General features: G+C 42.5%; 3 protein-coding genes across 3 annotated transcripts; 2 read left to right on the forward strand and 1 right to left on the reverse strand.

The window, feature by feature from the left end:
* Window positions 1–159: 159 nt before the first annotated feature.
* Window positions 160–3360, forward strand: LOC107275749 (uncharacterized). The gene is made up of 2 exons (XM_015783912.3): window positions 160–545; window positions 2546–3360. The coding sequence occupies exons 1-2, from the start codon at window positions 246–248 to the stop codon at window positions 3182–3184; spliced, it is 939 nt and encodes a 312-aa protein (XP_015639398.1). The 5' UTR covers window positions 160–245; the 3' UTR covers window positions 3185–3360.
* Window positions 3361–7889: 4529 nt separating this feature from the next.
* Window positions 7890–9741, forward strand: LOC136355493 (RNA-binding protein 1-like). The gene is made up of 4 exons (XM_066308121.1): window positions 7890–8028; window positions 8538–8719; window positions 8823–8886; window positions 9296–9741. The coding sequence occupies exons 1-4, from the start codon at window positions 7890–7892 to the stop codon at window positions 9739–9741; spliced, it is 831 nt and encodes a 276-aa protein (XP_066164218.1).
* A 5221-nt stretch (window positions 9742–14962) lies between these two features.
* LOC4325496 (probable xyloglucan glycosyltransferase 1) lies at window positions 14963–19726 on the reverse strand. The gene is made up of 5 exons (NM_001397720.1): window positions 18483–19726; window positions 17424–17732; window positions 17028–17318; window positions 16818–16931; window positions 14963–16173 (listed from the first exon to the last, which is right to left on the reverse strand). Exons 1-5 carry the CDS (start codon window positions 19218–19220, stop codon window positions 15553–15555), a joined length of 2073 nt encoding a protein of 690 aa, NP_001384649.1. The 5' UTR covers window positions 19221–19726; the 3' UTR covers window positions 14963–15552.
* Window positions 19727–22706: the final 2980 nt, after the last annotated feature.

A 22706-nucleotide genomic window follows, 5' to 3' on the forward strand; every position in this document is an offset into this window, starting at 1 on the left:
GTGGTCCCCACTCCGCGCCTTGCTTCTGCTGCGGGCTCCACCTGTCAGCCATCCCCAGGCTGCTTCTGCTGCGGGCGTCGCGTGTGCTACGTGACGACAAGCGCCATCTCTCCTCGCCTGATTACAAAAGCACACGCGCTCCGCGTTCGCGTTGCCTCTATCGCGCTTCCACCATTCGGCCGCATCAGTTTCTGGTCACCACGCTCTCGCTCGCTAGCTTCGTCGGAGAGACCGAGAGATCGATCATGGAGGCGGAGGCGGAGACGACGGTGGCCGTGACGACGGGCGGCGAGGGGGAGATCGTGAGGGGGAGGAAGCTGCTGAGCCACGGCAAGGTGTTCGTGGGAGGGGTGCCGCTGGGGACGAGCGAGTCCGAGCTCCGCGCCCACTTCTCGCGGTTCGGCACGGTGGCCTTCGTCGGCGCGCCCAAGAACAAGCAGACGGGCGCCGCGCGCGGCTTCGCGTTCGTGCAGTTCGTCAACCCCGACGACGCCGCCGCCGCCATCGCCGCGGGGCCCGACCGCAACGTCATCCGCGGCACCACGGTATACACACGCACACCCCAGGCCAGATCCGGTCCTGATCGATCTCATGCATCAATCACACACGCTATCTTCTCATCTCTTCGATCTCCGTCGGGTGATCTCACTCGATCTGTCCTTGATTTACATGTTCTCGTCCTCTTGCATCATGCATGCTTTGCTTCCGCGGCCCGGGTGCAAGTGAAAGAGCGTGGGATCATCGATTTTTTGCTTTGCTGCGACGAGGTTGGCTTCTTGCGTTGTTGCATGGTGGACTTAGCTCGTAGCATCGTGTTGCTCGGCGGCGCGGTGGGTTAGTTTCTGTTCAGTACTCGTCGTCGACCTGTGACCAGTTGACCGCAGTATTAGTTAACTCTTAAGTCTTAACTAAGTGATGGTTAGAGCTTGATTAGAAATGGTATGCTTTTGGTGATATGTTAATTCTGTCTATATGCGTCCTTGGTATCATAAATTTACGTGTAGCTGCGAATTACAGCTGACCTGTGTTTGAATCATAATTTAGATGTAATTATTATAGATTAGTGGTAAGAGTATGATTCGTTCTGCTCATATACAATTGATTGTATTTAAGGCATTGTAAAGTTATTTTTAGCTCTGACGAAAACTTTAGTTCTTACTGTTAATTTCTTTCTTTGTGACTTACTTTGCTAATGTGGTTCGTCGTCCACAGGAGTAAAAGGTGTCCCTTATTATTAGCTAACTGGGATTGTTTGATTTTCACGTGTTGTGCCCAAGTGTTACGAATGAATTACATTATACTTTTATATTAAACTAGCATAGTGGCCCACAGAAATTGCGCAGCGAGCATCCTTATATTTTCTCTTATATAATAGCATATATTTTTTCTTATTTTATTCTTAAAATATATTAAAATAATAACATAATTTTAATTTTGTACTAACTTTACCAAACTACCAATGTATAATATTTATATTGTATTGTATATACATGATAGTTATTAATTATTTAGTATCGGAGTTTGGTTATTTCTAAATTATATTTCTATATGGAGTTTAGACTCATCTTCCAATATTCTTTATTTTTTAATTCTAAATTTCTATTACTTATAAAATTTATTCCTATATTTCTCATTTTAAAATTTAGAATTTCAGTTATTTCTAAATTATACTCATGTGTGGACTCTAAACTCCTCTTCCAATATTCCTTTTTTTTAATTAGGAATTTTCTTTATTTGTAAATTGTATTTTTATATGAACTCTAGGCTTTTATCCCAATATTTCTTATTTTTTAATTATGAATTTTCATTATTTCTAATTGTATTTCTATGTGGACTCTAAACTCATATTTCAATATTCTTTATTTTTTTATTTCTGATTTTCAGCAACTTCTAAATTATATTCCTATATGGACTTTGTACTCTTCTTCCAGTATATATTTTATAATTTCAAATCTTAGTTATTTATAAATTATATTTCTATATGGACTCTAAACTCTAATTTTAATTTTATTATTTTTATTTCAAATTTTAATTAATTCTAAATTCCTATATGGACTTTATACTCTTCTTCCAATATTCCTTACTTTCTTATTCCGAATTTCAATTATTTCTTACTTGTAATCCTATATGAACTCTATACTCTTCGTCTAATATTCTTTATTTTTTCATTCCGAATTTCAGTTATTTCTAAATTGTATTTCCATATTGACTCTATACTCTTCTTTCAATATTCGTTTTTATTTTGAATTTCAATTATTACTAAATTTTATTTCTATATTGACTCTATACACCACAAATGGACCTTTAATTTGATATGTAGCTAGCCTGCTTGCGTGTAGTTGTAGTTTACGATCGATTTGCCACTCACATGGATTCACTTCATGTAGGACCACCAGGCCTCGCGCGCGCGTGTGTGTGTGGGTGCGCGCGGGTGTGTTTGTGTGTGTGACACAATATATTTTTCATACTTACTAATTATATTCGAACACATGAGCTGTTCTCTAGTACATACAATGTTGATCAACTCTACTGGTTTTTTCCCCAGATGGATATCAAGTTAGCCCAACTAAAGCCATCAGCCGGCGGCCCACAACTCAGTCCAGGTGACCAGAAGAGGAAGATTTTCGTTGGCGGCTTGCCGGTGTCCGCCACCGAAAAGAAGCTCAAAGAATACTTCAACAAATTCGGCGAGGTCAATCGGGCAATCGTGGTCATCGACCTTAACACGAAGATGCCCAGGGGGTTCGGCTTCATCCAGTTCGCATCGGAGGAGTCCACAGCGAGGGCGCTCAAGAAGGACAAACACTTCCTCTGTGGCCAGTGGGTGGAGGTGAGCCTTGCAATGCCCAAGCAGCAGAATGCAGCTTCTGGCACTAGCAAATTGTCAGTTCAGGCTCGCCCGTTTTATCCGACGACATCATCAAACTTCACAACCGCCGCTAATTATCCTGACGTCGTTAATATTGTCCCTATGGTGACACCTATGAACTGCGTCATCAGCAATGCTTTTAACCCTCATATCGGCTTTGAGGTACCCGGGATGATACTTAGTGATGGTGTGAGCAATTCTGTCAGTGCTAATTACTCCTACCAGAACCCCTACTTGGGAGGTGGTGGTGTTCAGCCTCAAGGCTCGGCGGTGTATCTTCAAGCAGCACATTATTATAGTGGTGTGATGATGTGAAGCTCAGAAGCTGTTCCAATCTATGCCTAATTATCAAGTCATAGTGTCACACAATATATGTGGTTTATTTACTTCATTTAATTTTCTTCAATCTTGCTTGTTCGTTTAAAGAACTCATGGTATTTAGTTTCAACTATTTGCTCTGGCGAAGTTCGATGTACTCACTTCCCTGAATTTTTCGATGTGTGTAATAGTGAGCTAGGTCGGGAAGAATTATGATTTCTTAACTAACTATCTAAATGGCTAGATATATATAATCTCTATACACAGACTTTCAAGTTAAGTTTTTAATAGTTTTGGGTGTCAAGTGTTTTCCCAAGGTTTATTTACCTTTGTTTCTTAAACATCATGTCCAGCTCATTTTTGTAAGAACATAATTTTGAAAACATGCATATGCTTTTTATTTATGTCATTCTTAAGTACTCATTTTCAGATCTTTTACATATGCATATGTTTAGTATTCGGTACTTAAGAGTGATTTATGGTCCTTGATAGAGGTACGAATAACTCCTCTTTTAATCTCAAGGAGGGATGTAAATCACTTCAGCAAACATAAAAGTGGACATTTTATGTTGTCTATGGACTATATGCATGGCAATTGATTGTATTTATACAAGGTTTCTAAATAAGCAAGAACAATGCATGCATACCATAGTGAAATGCAGATCAACGTGTGTGCTAAATTAATAAGTCCAGATAGATTAACGTGTTCAATTAATATTCAGATTAGTACATATATATCTCCATTAATATTCCTGCTGTTGCTACATAAAAAATATAAATTGACTACATATGGATAAATATATTGTTCTAAAGCATTTTTCACAATTTTATTTTAACTTTTTTTATGTAATGGAAGTAATTAACTTCTCGCTACAGCAGATTAAACTATGTATATGTGCATGGATCACATTGCCATTCATAAGTTTTTACCAATTAAGATATATATTATGCGCTACCAATGCCCATTTATCTACTAGTCAACTGTGTGTCATCACATTAAATTTCAGAGATTACTGTTATTGGTCAAAATTGACAAATATATATAGTCAAATGAGACGCTTTCGTGCCTTTTTAATTTATGATCACTCGTTAACATTTCGTTATAGTTGATTAACAAAAACAATGCGATTGACTATATTCTTTTGTTGAGCAGATAACAAAACTCCTGATCGATATTGTGGGAATGTGGGTTCGCTCTTCAATTCTCTCTATTATTGATTGGCTGTGAAGGCTGTTTCCCAAGCGATTGATATGGTCATCTGGCTAGCTGTTTGAAGACTAGCTAGCTAAGTTGATCATACTGTTGAATGAAGCCAAAATATTTTCCCTTTTTTGTTAATTACATCATCATCATTTATCTAGAATTCCTGATTATGTTGGCTACTCGTACCTGCTGCATGCATGGTCTAGGATCATATGAACTTTTTTCTTTTTCTGAACGTTGAGAAAAGAACCTGCTAATATGTTAATCTGGTGTTGTCTGGCGTGTATATGCAGCCGGATATATATACATGTATATGAAGGAACTGCCAACATGGGTTAATCAGCGGTAACATTTGCATTTCTCATGACACATTTTGAAGCTTTTTCTTCTTGAGCTATCATTATGGTTACCCAGGAGGCAGCCAGCTAGCAGGTATTGCTTCTGAAGAAATAATGATGATACATGATCCATATTGCATCTAACTAGTTATAACTACCATTGCTATCTCCTGGTCCTGACGTATCTGCAGGTAACGAACGAACTGACAATGCACCATCAGGCATCGATCAGATCACACCACAAGCCACCGTGGCTCAGACCTTGGGTCAACACGGCCCGACCCACGTGCATCCCTACCGCTGACCCTCTCCTCCCTCCCCTCCCCTAGCTACCTGGCCCTGCAGGGTGTGGTCCCCACTCCGCGTCTTGCTTTCCCGGAGAGGCGGAGACGCCGGCCCCACCTGTCAGTCATCCTCAGGCGGCTTTGGGCTTTGGCTGCGTGCGTCGCGTGTGCTGCGTGACGACCGCACCATGTCTCTCCTCGCCTGATTACAAAAACACACGCTCCGCGCGCGTTCGCGTTGCCTCGATCGCGCTTCCACAATTCGGCCGCATCAGTTTCTGGTCATCACGCTCGCTCGCTCTCTCGCTCGCTAGCTTCGTCGGAGAGATCCCGAGAGATCATGGAGGCGGAGGCGGAGACGTCGACGGTGACCGTGACGACGGGCGGCGAGGGGGAGGAAGCTGCTGAGCCACGGCAAGGTGTTCGTGGGAGGGGTGCCGCTGGGGACAAGCGAGTCCGAGCTCCGCGCCCACTTCTCGCAGTTCGGCACGGTGGCCTTCGTCGGCGCGCCCAAGAACAAGCGCTTCGTGCATGCAGTTCGTGAACCCCGACGACGCCGCCGCCGCCATCGCCGCGGGACCCAACCGCAACGTCCGTCCTTCGCGGCACCACGGTATACACACACACATACCCCAGATCATCCGGTCCTCCCATCGATCACACGCTCTCGTCTCATCTCTTCTTCTCCGTCGGGTGATCGATCTCACTCGATGTGTCCTTGATTTACATGTTCTTGTCCTCTTGCATCATGCATGCTTTGCTTCCGCGCCCGGGTGCAAGTGAAAGAGCGTGGGATCGTCGATTTTTTGCTTTCCTGCGACGAGGTTGGCTTCTTGCTTTGTTGCATGGTGGGCTTAGCTCGTAGCATCGTGTTGCTCGCGGCGCGGTGGGTTGGTGATTCTGTTCAGTACTGTCGTCGTCGTCGTTGCTATCCGTGACCAGGTGACCGCAGTATTAGTTAACTCTCTTAACTAAGTGATGGTTAGAGCTTGATTAGAAATGGTATGCTTTTGGTGCTCTGTTAATTCTGTCTATATACGAGTCCTTGGTATCATAAATTTACGTGTAGCTGGCGAGTTGTAGCTGAGCTGTGTTTAATTGCATCATAATTTAGATGTAATGATTATAGATTAGTGGTAAAAGTAAGATTCGTTCTGCTCATACAATTGATTAATATTTAAGGCATTGTAAGGTTTTTTTATATTCCGACGAAAACTTTAGTTCTTGCTGCTAATTTCTCTCTTTGTTTTTTTAAAGAAGGCAAAAGCTTTGCCTTGTATATATTAATAAAGCAGGAGAAAATTAGTGAGATATATACAGGGTTAGCCGAAAGAGAGCAAGAACCCGCAAAAAAGAAGACAAAAAAAAATAGGTATTAAGTGATATCTCCCAAAATTACAAACTCCTGCAGGATTGAAGCCCCCTGCTTTGACCCATGCTCTTCCTTCCTCCTTGATCTTTGTCAAAATTGAGGACGGCGCCGATGCATTGTTGCGGAATATTCTTGCGTTTCGTTCGCACCAGATTTTCCACGGGATTAAAATCACCAAGGTCCTGAGGGGCCTGCGCGGGGTGCTTGGGGACTCCGCTACGAGGGTCCAACATTGATCGACTGAGTGACAGTTTTCCCAATTGTCCATCTGAAGGTCAGTCCTGGTCCATCTCTGAATTTCTGCCCATATCCTCTTTGTGAGTCTGCATTTGGCCAGGAGGTGTAATGCCGATTCGTCAACAGTGTAGCAAAGTGGGCAAATCTTTTGGTTTTGCCATCCTCTTTTCTCCAGCCTTTCTGTCATCCATACTCTGTTTTGCGTGACCAGCCAAGAGAAGAATTTGCACTTCGGCAGCGCCTAGGCCTTCTAGATTGACTGATAGAAGACGGATTTGGCAGCCCCAAAGAATTGAAGTCGATAGGCCGATTTGCCGAGTGCTGCCCATTTGCTGTGAGGTTCCATCGAATGCTACCATGGCTCTCGCTAATTTCTCTCTTTGTGACTTATTTTGCTAATGTGGTTCGTCGTCAACAAGAGTACATGTAGCTAGCTGGGATTGTTTGATTTCACGTGTTGTGCCCAAGTGTTACGGATGAATTGCATTCTGTTTTAATTTTATATTAAATTATGGAAGATCATGCCATGATAGGGTTTCGGACTAAGGCTGGGTGCATATATAGAACACCTCCTAGTCTCCAACTTCTTGTGCTTGCTAGGGCCTAGGGCACTCAAGGTCAGACGTGTGAGGATGGCATTTTTGCATGTGTGCACCCAAATCTTCATTTTAGCGTGGGACTGAGCAAATTCAATATACATGTAGCTTAGGATATGTGTTCATATGTAGCTAGCCCGCAAATTCAATATATATCTCCAAAATTAAATAACACATTTTGCATGTGTACACCCAAACCCAAAGTTTTAATTTACACCACAAATGGACCTTTAATTTGATACGTAGCTAGCCTGCTTGCGTGTAGTTGTAGTTTAGGATCGATTTGCCACTCACACAAATTTTACTTCATGTAGGACCATCAGGTCTCATGTGCATGTGTGTGTGTGTGTGACACATTTGTGTGTCTCTCTGTGTGTGTGACACAATATATTTTTCATACTTACAAATTATATTTGGACACATGAGCTATATAGCTGTTCTCTAGTACATACAATGTTGATCAACTCTACTAATTTTTTCCCTAGATGGATGTCAAGTTAGCTCAACCAAAGCCATCAGCCGGTGGCCCACAACTCAGTCCAGGTGACCAGAAGAGGAAGATTTTTGTCGACAGCTTGCCGGCGTCCGTCACCAAATAGCAGCTCAAAGAATACTTCAGCAACTTCGGCGAGGTCAACCGGGCAATCGTGGTCACCGACCTTAACACGAAGATGCCCAGGGGGTTCGGCCTCATCCAGTTCGCGTCGGAGGAGTCCACAGCGAGGGCGCTCAAGAAGGACAGACACTTCCTCTGTGGCCAGTGGGTGGAGGTGAGCCTTGCAATGCCCAAGCAGCAGAATGCAGCTTCTGGCACTAGCAAATTGTCAGTTCAGGCTCGCCCATTTTATCTGGCGACATCATCAAACTTTACCGCCGCCCCAACCACGTCTCACGTTTAGCCCATTTAGCCTGATATAACTGTTTGACAAGCTAACCACTAAATGTCTTACCCACTATTTAAAATATTGCACTCCACACCACCACCCCAACCACAGCTCACGTTTCTCGCTCTCGCCTCTCGTTGCATCTATATGCAATTCAAACACGCATGCGCCACGTGGCTATCAACCGCCGAAACGGCTAACGCCAGCGCTGACCCTCGCATCCCCTCTCCCCTACCTGGCTCTGCAGGTTGTGGTCCCCACTAGCGTCTTGCTTTCCCCGAGAGGCAAAGACGTTGGGCCCAAGCCCCCAACTGTAAGTCATCCTCAGGCTGCTTTGCCTGCGTGACGACCACACCATATCTCTCCTCGCCTTGTTACAAAAACACAAGCTCTGCGTTCGCGTTGCCTCGCACTTACACAACTGGACTGCATCAGTTTCTGATCACCGCGTTCGCTCGATCATTTGCTTCGTCCGAGAGATCATGGAGGCGGAGGCGGATACGACGGTGACCGTGACAATGGAGGAGCAGCAGCGGGAGGCGACGGACAGCGAGGGGGAGGAAGCTGGTGAGCCACAGGAAGGTGTTCGTGGGAGGGGTGCCGCTGGGGACAAGCGAGTCTGAGCTCCATGCCCACTTTTCGCAGTCCGGCGCAGTGGCCTTCGTCGACATGCCCAAGAACAAGTAGACGGGCGCCGCGCGTGGCTTCGCGTTCGTGCAGTTCGTGAACCCTGACGCCGCCATCGCCGCGGAGTCCGACCGCAACGTCCTCCGCTGGCACCACGGTATACACACACCCCAGATCTGGTCCTGTCATGCACACACATGCTCTCATCTTCTCTTCTCTTCTTCGTCGGGTGATCGATCTCACTCGATGTGTGTGTGTGTGTGTGTGTGTTTGTGTGCGCGACACTTTTTCATACTTACTAATTATATTTGGACACATGAGCTGTTTTCTAGTACATACAATGTTGATCAACTCTACTGTTTTTTCTCCCATATGGATGTCAAGTTAGCCCAACCAAATCCTCCCGTTGGCGGCCCACAACTCAGTCTAGGTGACCAGAAGAGGAAGACCTTCCTCGGCAGCTTGCCGACATCCGTCACCGAATAGCAGCTCAAAGAATACTTTAGCAAATTCAACGAGGTCGACCGTGCAATCTTGGTCACCGACCTTAACACGAAGATGCCTAGGTGGGTTCGGCTTCATCCAGTTCGCGTCGGAGGAGTCCGCAGCGAGGGCGCTCAAGAAGGACAGGCACTTCCTCTATGGCCAGTGGGTGGAGGTGAGCCTTGCAATGCCCAAGCAGCAGAATGCAACTTCTGGCACTAGCAAATTGCCAGTTCAGGCTCACCCGTTTTATCCAACGACATCATCAAACTTTACCGCCGCCGCTAATTATCCCAACGTCGTTAATATTGTCCATGTGGTGACACCTATGAATTGTGTCGTCGGCAGTACTTTTAACCCTCATATTGGCTTCGAGGTACCTGGGATGAAACTGAGTGATGGTGTGATCAATGTTGTCACTGCTAATTACTCCTACCAGTACCCCTACCTTGGAGGTGGTGAGGTTCCGCCTCAAAACTCAGCGATGTATCTTCAAGCAGCACATTATTATAGTGGTGCGATGATGTGAAGCTATTCCAATGCGTGCCTAATTATCAAGTCACAGTGTCACAAAAGGGGTGTGTGTGTGTTGGGGGGGGTGTCATTGAGATATATAAGTTGGCAAATCCTAGGAGCAAAATATATTTTTCATACTTACTAATTATAGTGGTGCGATGATGTGAAGCCATTCCAATCTATGCCTAATTATCAGGTCACAGTTCTGTCACACAATGTATGTGGTTTAGTTAATTTCCTTCAATTAATTTTCTTCGATCTTGCTTGTTTGTTTAAAAGAACTCATGGTATTTAGTTTCAACTATTTGCTCTGGCAAAGTTCGATGTACTCACTTCCCTGAATTTTTGGGTGTGTGTAATAGTGAGGTAGGGAAGAATTATGATTTCTTAATTAACTATCTAAATGGCTAGATATATATAATCTCTATAGAGAGACTTTCAAGTTAAGTTTCTAACGGTTTTGGGTGTCAGGTGTTTTCCCAAGGTTTATGCACCTTTGTTTGTTAAACTTCATGCATGTCGATCCAGCTCATTTTTGTAAGAACATAATTTTGAAAACATGCATATGCTTTTTATTTATGTCATTCTTAAGTATTCATTTTCAGATCTACATATGCATATGTTTAGTATTCGGTACTTAAGAGTGATTATATGGTCCTTAAGAGGTACGAATAACTCCTTTTTTCTCAATAAGGGATGTAAATCACTTCAGCAAACATAAAAGTGGACATTTTATGTTGTCTATGGACATATGCATGGCAATTGATTGTATTTATGCAAGGTTTCTAAATAAACAAGAACAATGCATGCATACTATAGTGAAATGCAGATCAACGTGTGTGCTAAATTAATAGGTCCAGATAGATTAACGTGTTCAATTAATATTCAGATTGGTACATATATATCTCCATTAATATTTCTTTTGTTTAAAATATAAAGGCAAAATTTGACTACATATTGATAAATATATTGTTCTTAAGCATTGTTCACAACTTTATTTTAACTCTTTTTATGTAATGGAAGTAATGAACTTCCACTCGTCGCTACAGCAAATTAAACTATGTATATGCATGGATCACATTGCCATTCATAAGTTTTTACCAGTTAAGATACATATTATGCGCTACCAATGCCCATTTATCTACTAGTCAAGTGTATCATCACATTAAATTTCAGATATTACAGTTATTGCTCAAAATTGACAAATAGTCAAATGAGACACTTTCGTGTTTTTTTTATGATCACTTGTTAACATTTCGTTATACTTGATTAACAAAAACAATGCGATTGACTATATTCTTTTGTTGAACAGATAATGATTGTGGGAATGTGGCCGGGTTCGCTCTTCAATTCTCTCTATTATTGACTGGCTGTGAAGACTGTTCTTCCAAGCGATCGATATGGGCATCTGGCTAGCTGTTTGAAGACTAGCCAAGTTGATCATACTGTTGACTGAAGCCAAAATATTTCCTCTTTTTGTTAATTACATCATTTATCTAGAATTCCTTATTATGTTGGCTACTCGTGCTGCATGGTCTAGGATCATAAGGAACTTTTTTCTTTTTCTGAACATTGAGAAAAGAACATGCTAATATATATGTTAATCTGGAGTTGTCTGGCGTGTATGCAGCTGGATATATAAATGTACATGCAAGAACTGTCAACATGGATTAATTAGCAATAACATTTGCATTTCTCATGACACATTTTGAAGCCTTTTCTTCTTGAGCTATTGTTATGGTTACCTAGGAGGCAGCCAGCTAGCAGGTATTGCTTCTAAAGAAATAATGATGATACATGATCCATATTTCATCTTATAACTAATTAGCTACCATTGCTATCTCCTGGTCCTGCAACGACCCATCTGCAGGTATAACTAATTGTCAATGCAGCTTGATGAACACCAGTAAGTTCAATCATATCGGTAGCTCCTTCAATTTGATTTAATTCACTGCAGCATCTTAATTCGTGGATATGATCGTATGATTGATCGATCAAGCCTTTCCTTTCATCTGTGCTAGCTAGAATTGTAGCTCTGACATGCATGCTTCATGTCATTTTCCCTCTTTATTTTGTGCTTCACAGACAGTTAACATGCATTGTTCGATCTGTCATCCGGTGGCGCGCATGTCTCGATCGGTGTTTGCTAGATGCCATGCACACGGGAGAACGGGGAGATCGATTGATCGGTCGTGCATGTGCTCGGCTAAACCATCGACGAGCTTATCTGAATCCATCCGATCCATGTGAGCTCTGGCAAAAAAGCTAGTGTCGAATCTCACTTTGCATATGGCAAGGCTGCTTCGATCTCTAGGATTGCCGTTGTTTCATCAGCAGCAGTACGTTCGTTCCAGGCTATCGATAGGCTGTCAAGTGTCAACATGAATGGTTGCTATGTTCTGTTTGGAACGCAGCAATTTCACAACAAAAAGAAAAACAAATTAATTCGATGCAGTACGAATGATCAAAGCTTCATCACTCAGTAGTACTCCCTATGTGTACTGTCTAATCTGGTTATAGATTATTACGGAGGATATCTTAGGACGGAGAGAGTGCTTGTGTAAAAAATCATAGGAAGGATGAAACCAAATAGATGACGACGACGGCTGTTACTGTATAGCACGATTCTTCCAGCCACTTTTGATGGTTCCATAGTTTATATTCTTCAGTTTATCAGCCATAGCAAATTAAAACGCTATTTTTAGCATTGATCTTGATCATTGTATATTACTAGAAAAAATATCCGTGCGTTGCATCCTGAAATAAAAGTTACAATAAATATTAGAAGTTTGGGTTTAATTTTTATGATATATATCCCTTAAAAAATCATATTTTTACGTGGACATGGTAACTTGTTGAAAATAGTATATTCCTTGACTACCACCTTCAATATCAACACATAATTTCTGTGATAGATATCCCTCTTCCCAACTTCTACTCTCATTTTCCGCACACACGCTTCTCAAACTGCTAAACTTGTGCTTTTTTAAAAAAAATCTATATGAAAGTTTTTAAAAAATCATATTAATCTATTTTTTAGCTAATATATAATTAATCTTGCCTTAATCCATGGCTTTGTTTTACGTGACAGTGAAGGGTTCACAAACCAACAAAACACAGCCTAAGATTTTATGGAAAAAAAACCTTCTCGTAAAATAAAATGGTTCTAGTAGTATATCATATACTCCTATTGCCTATATGTTTTCACTCGCTCCTAGTTTTAACGTGTTAGAGTTGTTAACCACGACCATTTTCTGTTGAATTAAATCGAGAAAGGAAGAAAATGTTGCAAAGTTAATGAAATAGAGAATGTTGAATAAGGCAGCAATGTGGAAACTGGAAAAAAGGAGGTGCTTGTTTGACAACACACCAAACTATAGTCGGGGAGAGAGAGAGGTAAGTAAGGATAGGATTGAGGAACATATATAATCGAAAGCAGACCCTTACATGGAATGCAAATATGGTCATGTATGTTTCAGGTTGCAATCTAGTTCTAGAAATAGATCCTACGCTAACATGAATTGCGCATTGTGCGATATCATCCGGACCCTCAAATCCAATCCACTTATATAGAAAAGAAAACCACTACAGCTTTAACCTAATCACTTCAACAATGGCACCTGTAGGACTGGACCAGAAGCAAGAACAAAATCTGATTTATTCAACTTAAAAAATAAAAAGCTTACCATGTATTTGTATGCCGGTTTTAAAATCTGCTCAACAATTACTACAAATAAATTATGGAAGGAAAATATGTTGGGGTGCTTGTATATGTGTATCTTGTTTCCAGTTTCCACATGTGATCAGCTTTAACGGAAAGAAAGTAGCGTTAGAATTGGAAACGATATGTTGCAACGGAAAGGAAACAATAGGGAAAGGAAGCGGAGTTCGTCTGGCTCTCGCGTCTACCTGCGCATTGAGTTATAGGAAGATGGAAAGAACGAAAATAACGGATGAAGAAAACAATATGTGCGGTGAAAAATTGTAATGACGGACTAAAAAAGATGTGGCGAACAAAGAGATGCAGACTTTTTAAATAGGTTAGATTAGATTTTTTTTCAGTGTTAACTTTGTAGACCACGTGTATATAAATGTTAATTACTCCATCCATTTCAAGTTATTAGGCGTTTTGACTTTGTTCAAAGTCAAACTACTTTAAGTTTGACCAAGTTTATAGAAAAAAGTAGTAACATTTTTAACCAAGACAAATTTATTATGAAAATATATTCAATTATTGATTTGATGAAACTAATTTAGTATTATAAATACTACTATATTTATCTATATAAACTTAGTTAAATTTAAAACAGTTTGACTTTAAGTAAAGTCAAAACATCTCGTAACATATAACATAAGACGGAGGGAGTACTGCGAAACGATGACATCCAAGTACGAGAACGAGAGCGATGGTGCAAACAAAAACCAAGACAGACGTACGTACGGCACGCAGGCAGGCAGCAGAGCAACCAAGCAAGCAGATGAGACGTCCTTGTCCAGTTGTACTACTACTCTATCGGGACGATACGCAGTGGAGTACGACGCAGGCCAAGGCCATGAATGAATCCATGACGTGTGATTTCTCCCGGGGAAACAAACAGGGTCCCTTGATTTGTGACAGATCAACTAAAGCGATACATGAGGCATGAGCTCGATCTCTCGAGCTGGATCACTTGGATCAACAAGTGAACTACGTTTGTGGTTAGTACCATATACTTATTCCGTCTCATGATAGTTGTTACTCTAAATTATTTAGCAAAAATGACTATAGTGCCCCCTATTAAATGGTATAGGGTTAGGAGTAGAATGAAAAAAAATTGAATTGGAGGTTATTGATGTGTCAAGAGTTACTGTAAAGTGATAAACTTTTTGGGACAAAATTTGAATCCTAAAACGACAACTATTTTAGTACGGAGGGAGTATCTCAAAGGATTTTCAGAAAAAAACAATTTTGAGGAATTTTTAAGGATTAGGGGTGAAATATCAGCAGGCAGATAAATCCCATTTCGGAATTATTGATTAATAGAGGTATAATAGCGTACTGCAAGTGGAAGACATGTAAATTATCATTAGTATAATAACATGCTGCAAGTGGCCACAAACATATCTGCGTCAAGATGCAGGACAATAATCGTACACTAAATACCCTCTCTATTTGCATCCACATGGGATTGTTGCTAATGCAAGAGACAAATCCCCGGTACTTAAGCCTAGCTGTCCTTGCCAAGATAGCGACACAGCACAACTCAAACAGATCTTTCTCTGAAAATGTGAATGTATATTACAAAGGCTAGAACTAGAAGTACTGAAGTAGTATAACCCAGCCATACAGCTTTCATGTACAATTGTACATCATGATATTCCTCTCATGCATAATTCATACTACATAATTGCAATCTTGCATTCACAAAATACATGCATAGAGTGATCCATTGCTGGGTTTCTCATTACTATCTTTCATCAAAAGGTGTACTATTGAGTACCACAGTATGCATCCATAGTGATCGGCCAAAGTACATTTAAAATAACAGTATCTCCATTTGAAGGTAAACTGTCAAGTAAGTAGAAACAACCCATTCTAACCACTGAGAATTCTTACAAAAGAATTGAGACATCAAAGACCATCATTGCAGGCCGACTCCAAAAGCCATATATCTACACCCCCAACAATTCAGAGTCTCCGATGAATTGTAACCCCCCATCAATGGGACCAGAGCTTCTTGTCTTTGCATCAATATTGTATCGTTTTCCCTTTACCAGAACTTCTCTTTGATTGCATATCCCCCTCCAAAGAAAAAAAGAAACCGATTATACCACATGTATTCTATCACTCGACTTGCTCGCCGATCAAGTCGAGGCCGACAACCAAGAATGAGACCCCTTGGAACAGAAGGAAGTAGAAATGTATGCCTTGCACCGAGAGCAGGCTTCGAGCTGCTGCTGTTAATAGAAGGAAGGAGAGTGCCAGCTCCTTCTGGTATATCCTATTGTGTTTTTTCTTTTTCGAATCCTTTTTCGGATGGGACTCCTTCGCTAGGGAATCAAGGTTGGGTGCAGACCCAACTCTCTGTTGCTTAGGCTGCTTCTCAACAAGAGAAACGAGATCGCCCTCAGAAGAACGGCCCGATTTCTTGGTCACAACCCACTCGTAGGCGCTCCCGAGCTGGAACAAGCCAGAAATCATGGCATTGAATTTTGTCACTGACATGGTATTCTCAAACAGAAGGTAGGGAACAATAAATGGGAAGGATTTGGGTGCTGGGAGAATATTCAGCAAGGACATGGTTGCTGGAATGTAGCACACCACCCATGCAGGGAGCTCAGCTTCAGGGACAAACATTGTCATGGGAAGGATGATGCAGAAAAGTGTGAAGGAATAGAAGGGCAATATGAGTTTGCGAAGGAGAAAGAAAAGGAAGATGAGGTTGAACTTCTTCCATACTCCAATCTGCAGTTGAGGTAAGTAAAAATAGTTCTGATCAGTTTCAACGACTAAATATGTATAAAACATTGACAAATGCTGTTAGTGTAAAATTTTGAATTCCATCGTAGCTGTGTTTTGATAGAAGTGAAGTTATCTACAGCATCAACAATTTGCCGGTTAGCAATTTATTTGCAGAGTAATTCTATTTACACCCAGTCTTTTTTTCCAGATGAAGCTCAGGTTAGCAATTTATTTGCAGAGTAATTCTATTTACACCCAGTCCTTTTTTCCAGATGAAGCTGTTTAGTCTGTGTTTGACGTCATGAAACATTTGACTAAATGAGCTGCAGGTCCATTTTACTAGTGAAGAAATCAGTCTATGAAACTTATGCTCTGTAACTAACTTGAAGCGAAACAAGGTTCATGTAACTATTAGTCTGATGTTGCTCTTGTAATGTACTGGTAGATAGTAAAACAATCCCTTGCAACTATGCATCCTGCAGATGTTTATTGGCAAAACAACTGATTGTGCTAGATTATCCTACTGAATGCAGCCAAAATCTTCTCAACAGAAAGAATAAGGGATGAACCTAACCATGTAGTGGCATGCTTTATATGATGTTGTCAAAAATAGCTTTTGGAGTATGCCTACGAGAGAAGGTCCATACCTTTGATTTGATGATGTCGACAAAACAGAGTCGAAACAACTGCATGGGACCAGAATGCCATCGATGTTGCTGCTTTCTGTATGCTTCATATGACTCTGGCAGCTCACACTGGCACTGAAAGGATAATTGTGTGCAACAATTTGAATTGTCATCACAAGTTTGAATACAACACAGAACGCACATAAAACACAAGGAAATGTATGCAGGTACCTCGACATCATTAATGTACAGAAACTTCCACCCCTTGAGATGTGCTCGGACAGCAATATCCATATCCTCCACTGTTGTCCTCTCCATCCATCCTCCAGAGTCCTCAAGTGCCTTAATTCTCCATACTCCTGCGGTTCCATTGAACCCAAAGAAATTGAGGAATACTCCATTAACCTGCTGTTCCACCTCAAAGTGGAAGCACAGATTAATGTTTTGCAGTCTAGTCAGCAAGTTCTCGTCTTTGTTTACAAAAGACCATCTTGCTTGAACCAATCCAACATCTTCATTGCCCTGGAGGTCCAACACACAACTAGTCAGTAAATATAATTTTCATTGCCTTGGACACATATAAGAATGTAACACAAGTCCACAACATCAGAAATATTTCAGCTATACCTTGAAATGGGGCACAGTTCGCTTCAGGAAGTCTGCTTGTGGTTGGAAATCAGCATCAAAGATAACAACAAACTCATAATCTTTAACATAACTGCAGTTCATGGCTGACTTGAGATTTCCAGCCTTGTAGCCATCACGGATCACCCGGTGTCGGTACAATATGCGGACACCCTCTCGCTGCCATTTCTCCACTTCCTCCTTAATAAGTGCAGAGGTGGCAGCATCATCAGAGTCATCTAGTACTTGTACTAAGAAGTTTGACCTTGGCCAATCCAGGTTGCAGACAGCACCAATGGATTGCTGGTACACCTGCAAAGATAGAAATTAAAAGGAATAAGCTAAATTTAATTGTAGTTCTAACATGGGTGTTCTGTTAGCCTTTTTTGAATGTCATGAACATAGAACACATCACAAAGGAAACAAAAGTAATGCTACTCCCGACTCCCGAGCTTAGATCAGTATAACATCTTATATCTATAATTGTTTTTCTAAATTATTCTTTATACATTTTGTTGACGAGAATTAAATGAATTTTGTAAAGATACAAAACTTTGAAACATAAAACAGTGCCTTTAACCCCCCCACCCCCCCCCCCCCAAAAAAAAAAAAAAAAAAACTGAACATGTTCTTAACTTCTTATTCACATATTCAAATCCCCAAATTAAATCTACAACCCACCAAACGCTTCATATCAGGAATACCCATAGGCCAGAATGTAGATTATGTAGTGATCGTCTACTTTGAGTCGTGGACAAAAATCGAAACCGTTTCATCCCAGCATGTAACCATCACTCCAATCCCAATATTGAAGTATGCAAGTAGCAGCCAAATTTTGCCTCAGTGGCACTACGACCAAGATACCCCAATCTAAATCTGCCGAATTATTCCTATCCACTTGTTGAGTTCCCCCCCAATTGCAGTTCAAAGACCGAATCTTTCGGTCTCTGCAAACCACAGATGCGGCCATGGCACTCAACGCCCAATCCTAAAAATGCAACCTTGCGCAAATGCCGAAGCAACAAACAATTGGAATTAGTTATGTTTGTTCTCGCAGCTCACCTCCTTCTCGTTGCACATTGGAATCTGCACGAGGACCATGGGGAACTCGTCGGCGCCGGCCTCGACGTCGTCCGACCCTTTGCCGCCGCCGCCGCCGCCGCTAGCCTTGGGCACAGGCTTGATTCCCTTGAGCTTGATCCATAAGCAGCCGAGGCAGAGGATGAGGCGGTCGGCGCTCTGGATCAAGAAGAGGACGACGCAGGCGTTGGCGAGGAACTGGAGCCCCGGCGCGAGGTACTCGAGGCGGACGCGCAGCCAGGACGCGTACGCGGCGGCGAAGAGGCCCTCGACGGCGAGCAGGTCGGGGACGACGGCGTGCCAGCCCTGGGCGTGCGCCGCGACGTCGACGGCGAGGAGGAGCACGGACAGGAGGAGGAAGGCGCGGAGGAAGCCGTGGAACCTCGCGCGCAGCGCGGGGCTCTCCCCCGGCGGCGCCGCGGCGGCGTCGTCGGAGTCGGTCCGCCCCGCCGCCACCCGCCTCCGCGCGGCCGCCGCCACGGACAGCGCCGCGGACGCCGCGCCCGTCAGCTTCCCCGCCGCCCGGTGCGCCTTGAGCAGCAGCACCCACGTGATCTGCCGCGCGTTCTTCCCCCTCCCCGCCTTCCCCCCCGCCGCCGGCGACCCCGGCGCCGCCGCCCCCGCCTCCACCTCAGATATCGCCCACTCCGGGCTCTCCATCTTCACCACCACCGGCGTCCCGCTCCCTCCCCTCCCCTCCCCTCCCCACCACCTCGCCATTGCCGCCGCTTCTTCTCCTTCCGTCTCCCCCCACGACCTCACCTCCTCATCAAACACCCCCACACGCACGCGGCTGCGGCGGCGGCGGCGGCGAGCAGAAGAGGAAACAAACAGCTCACCACGTCGTCGCGATCCAATCCAATCCCAACTCTCCTCAGCTCCAGACAAGCCCGGTCTTTATACACTCCCCTATGATTACCACCACCTCACCCAAAAAAAAAAATTAAAAAATTAAAATTCCAACCTTTCCTTTTCCTCCTCTCCTCCAGCTGGAGAGCAAGTACAGGACGACGGCCTTTACGCTGCTGCTCGAAGCTTAATCAACTAATCCGCCGGAGCATTCCAATTAAATTAAGCCAAGAACACAGTCCCTCCCTCGCTCTCGGGATCGGGGGCCAATTGGCGACTCGATATGCTTCGGCTTCTTGGCGGGTAACTACGACTACGGCTCCATTTAAGCAAGCTGATAAACGCGGCTTAATCAAAGATTCAAGGAGAGCAGGGAAGCAGGCAGCGAGTGCAACGGGACACGTGAGGTGCGGGCTAGCACGTCGGGGGGAGGCTGATTGATTCGTTGCGTGGAGCCGAGCCGGCCGGGCGCTGTCGGTGGCGACCGGATTGGTTGGGGTCCCCGCGGGGGTTGGTCTCGTTACTGCTCTGCCACCACGTTGCCCCGCCCCCTTGCTGCTGCTCACCACCATTGCTCATCCTACCACAGGCTACCACTTCATCATCAAGATTTTAGCACAGCTACTGCTACTCATTTGATTTACTAGTTTAGTACTGTAGTTTGTTTTCGTTGATCCAAATCAACTCTGTTTCTTTCAGCAATGCAAATCAGTGTTCAGTGAATGGATTGGATGATCACCGAATTTTACAGCGCATCATCGGTCATAATTGATGCAAGCAGAGTGATTCTAACAGATAGAGAGCAAAATTGCAGGCAAATTAAAGCCAGTGAACCAGTGACTTCTGAGAATGTTCTTCAGGTTTTTTTTTTTTCTGTTGCAAACCGGACAGTGGTTAATACTGTAGTATGTTCTCCCCTACATAACGATACTAACAAACGTTAAAAAAAATGTTGGAAAAAAGAACCAACTTGGGAAATCTGACGTGCCCACCACACACACTGCTCCAACCGTTTACTAGCCAGCACTTATACCGACACCAAAACACGTAGTAGGAGGCACAGTACAAGTGGATTATTACTCGCATCATCAGTGGTGCGTGCAGCAATGTGACGTTTTTAGAATGTGATTTCTTCCAGCTGCCATCTGTCTGAATCTATAGGGTTGTACTACTCAGTACATAAGCATTTTCTCTGTTCTAAAACGAAACGACCTAATATTATAAATCCGAATACAATATAGCAGTTTAGTATTGTATTAGAAACAACGTAGCACTACGAATCTGGACATAATATAGCAACGTACCATATTAGACACCCCATAATACTATGATATATGTCCAGATTCAAAGTACTACGTTGTGTTCTAGTACAATGAATATAGACACAATATAGCTAGCTAGTACTCGATTAGACATAATATGTCCAAATTCGTAGTAGGCTACATCTAATTCATTATTAAGTTGCTATATTTTAAAACGGATAGAGTATGTTTCAAGGCCCCAGAAATAATTGGCATAATAATTAATGAGGTAGAGATAGAAGGTAACAAAATAAGGAAAGGAAATGCCAAACTTACATAAAAATATCATGAAATGAAATGCCAAGCTTTTGACAGGAAAGGCAAAAAAATAATAATAAATGTATAAATATATGTAATGTAGAATAACTCAGGAAAGGAAATGCCAAGCTTTTGATAGGAAAGGCAAAACAATTAATAAATGTAAAAATATATGTAAGGTAAAATTTTCAGAAAAGGAAATGCCTAACTTTTTACAGAAAGGCAAACAAAACAGGACAGAAAGCTGAAGCTGGTAAGACAACAGAAAACTCCCCAAATTAACTTTTCATAATATATATATAGACAGAGATGGAAGTATAAAAAAAATTATGTGAGGTCTGGTCCGAGCAGAAGAGGAATAACAATCTGAAGAGATCCAGTCAGAAGAAAACAAGATCAAACAAAGGATCCGCCCCGTACTTGTTTTTCAGCGAAATTATTTGAGAGAGAAGAAGCACTGGAGGGGAGATTAGATCTAGCTATGCTGGCCAGTGGCCACTTGGGTTTGCTTGGAGATTGCATGATTATATATGATCAAAATGGTTAAGGAATTTATAGAAGATATATAGTGGGATCATGTTTGGTAGGATATATGTGCAAAAAACATCGCCTTTTTTAGTCAAACTTAGATTGCACATTGCTGGATTCATGTGGCACGGTTACTGAATGTTTGAGGCCTTCCATATATTGTATACTACAGCTTACAGACTGCGTGTAGACTTCATATTCCCTATGCAAATTAAGCAGATAAGTTTTTTTTTCACCTTTTTCAGAACAATCCATTGTCTGCTCCTTCAGAGCTGTTGCTAGACACCTGCAGTTACGTAGAAGTCAAAAGATTAATACTGTCCAAAAAAGAAATGTTTTCAATACAGAAAGCTATGCTCTTCTGGTTGCCAAAGTCATATTCTTATAGTATTATGTTTGTAGTATTATTTTTTAAAAAAAAAAACTGACCCTGCAAAACTCAAAATAACTTTCAAGAAACACATTCTGCTGTCTTGCTGAGAAGCAGTGGACACACATTCTATTCTTGCTATCAAACTCGTATGGCTGCATCATTCTCTCTCTCTCTCTTCTGAAGAAAGCATTGTCAGGACGGAACATCTGAAGAAAGGAGGAAGCAGAGACCACCCATGAAAGACAGAACACATGATCAGAACCCAAAGCCAATATAGAAACAAACCAAGATCAGATCTGAAACTGCTCAACTTGCCTCAGGTAGGGACAAGTTTCGTTTGCATGCCCCATTTACGACATCCATCCATGATAACTGATGAAAGAGAAAAAAAATAAGAAAAGAAAAGGGCAATTGGCAATGCCAATCGAATCTCTACGCAGGCTACAGAACCTGGCAAGCTTGCGCTGTTAGTTACTCCTTCCTAAGCTGCACTTGCTAATTACTGATACTAGTAAGCAATTTGCTTCTACTGAAGTGGTGTGATGGCCCCCCTCTCTTTTCAGTATTTCTGTTTGTTGATGCATCAAGTTGGCCGTTGTGACATGTACTGCACTGACATGGCTGAAATGGAATACGATGGCAAGAGGCAATTTCCTACCCCGCGTTGCATCTGAGTAACTGGGGCGAATGTTTGTTGTGTTTCTCATATGGAGTGCTATTAATAAAGATTCAGTAAATCCCCATTTACTACCATCATGTCACCATTGGGTCAGTAAATCCTGAGAAATAATGCTGATCGTACCATGCTACCGCATCATCGGTTGTACTAGAGTATATGCCCACGCGATTCACATGAAGATTAAAAATAACCTCATTGATTAACCCTTCTCATTTCTC

This window comes from Oryza sativa, chromosome 1 (assembly GCF_034140825.1).
Source record: "Oryza sativa Japonica Group chromosome 1, ASM3414082v1".
NCBI classification, from domain to species: Eukaryota; Viridiplantae; Streptophyta; class Magnoliopsida; order Poales; family Poaceae; genus Oryza; species Oryza sativa.

What these genes read in the sequence shown, in the direction of transcription:
- LOC4325496 (NM_001397720.1), bottom strand. Translation starts at nt 19,220, where the DNA reads ATGGCGAGGTGGTGGGGAGGGGAGGGGAGGGGAGGGAGCGGGACGCCG. An exon ending in GAACTGTGCCCCATTTCAAG is followed by an intron (nt 17,319 to 17,423) that starts GTATAGCTGAAA and finishes TTGGACCTCCAG; the next exon opens with GGCAATGAAGATGTTGGATT. An exon ending in TGTACATTAATGATGTCGAG is followed by an intron (nt 16,932 to 17,027) that starts GTACCTGCATAC and finishes TTATCCTTTCAG; the next exon opens with TGCCAGTGTGAGCTGCCAGA.
- LOC107275749 (XM_015783912.3), top strand. Translation starts at nt 246, where the DNA reads ATGGAGGCGGAGGCGGAGACGACGGTGGCCGTGACGACGGGCGGCGAG. An exon ending in ACGTCATCCGCGGCACCACG is followed by an intron (nt 546 to 2,545) that starts GTATACACACGC and finishes TTTTTTCCCCAG; the next exon opens with ATGGATATCAAGTTAGCCCA.
- LOC136355493 (XM_066308121.1), top strand. Translation starts at nt 7,890, where the DNA reads ATGCCCAGGGGGTTCGGCCTCATCCAGTTCGCGTCGGAGGAGTCCACA. An exon ending in GCAGCAGAATGCAGCTTCTG is followed by an intron (nt 8,029 to 8,537) that starts GCACTAGCAAAT and finishes GGACTGCATCAG; the next exon opens with TTTCTGATCACCGCGTTCGC. An exon ending in GTGCCGCTGGGGACAAGCGA is followed by an intron (nt 8,720 to 8,822) that starts GTCTGAGCTCCA and finishes GCGTTCGTGCAG; the next exon opens with TTCGTGAACCCTGACGCCGC.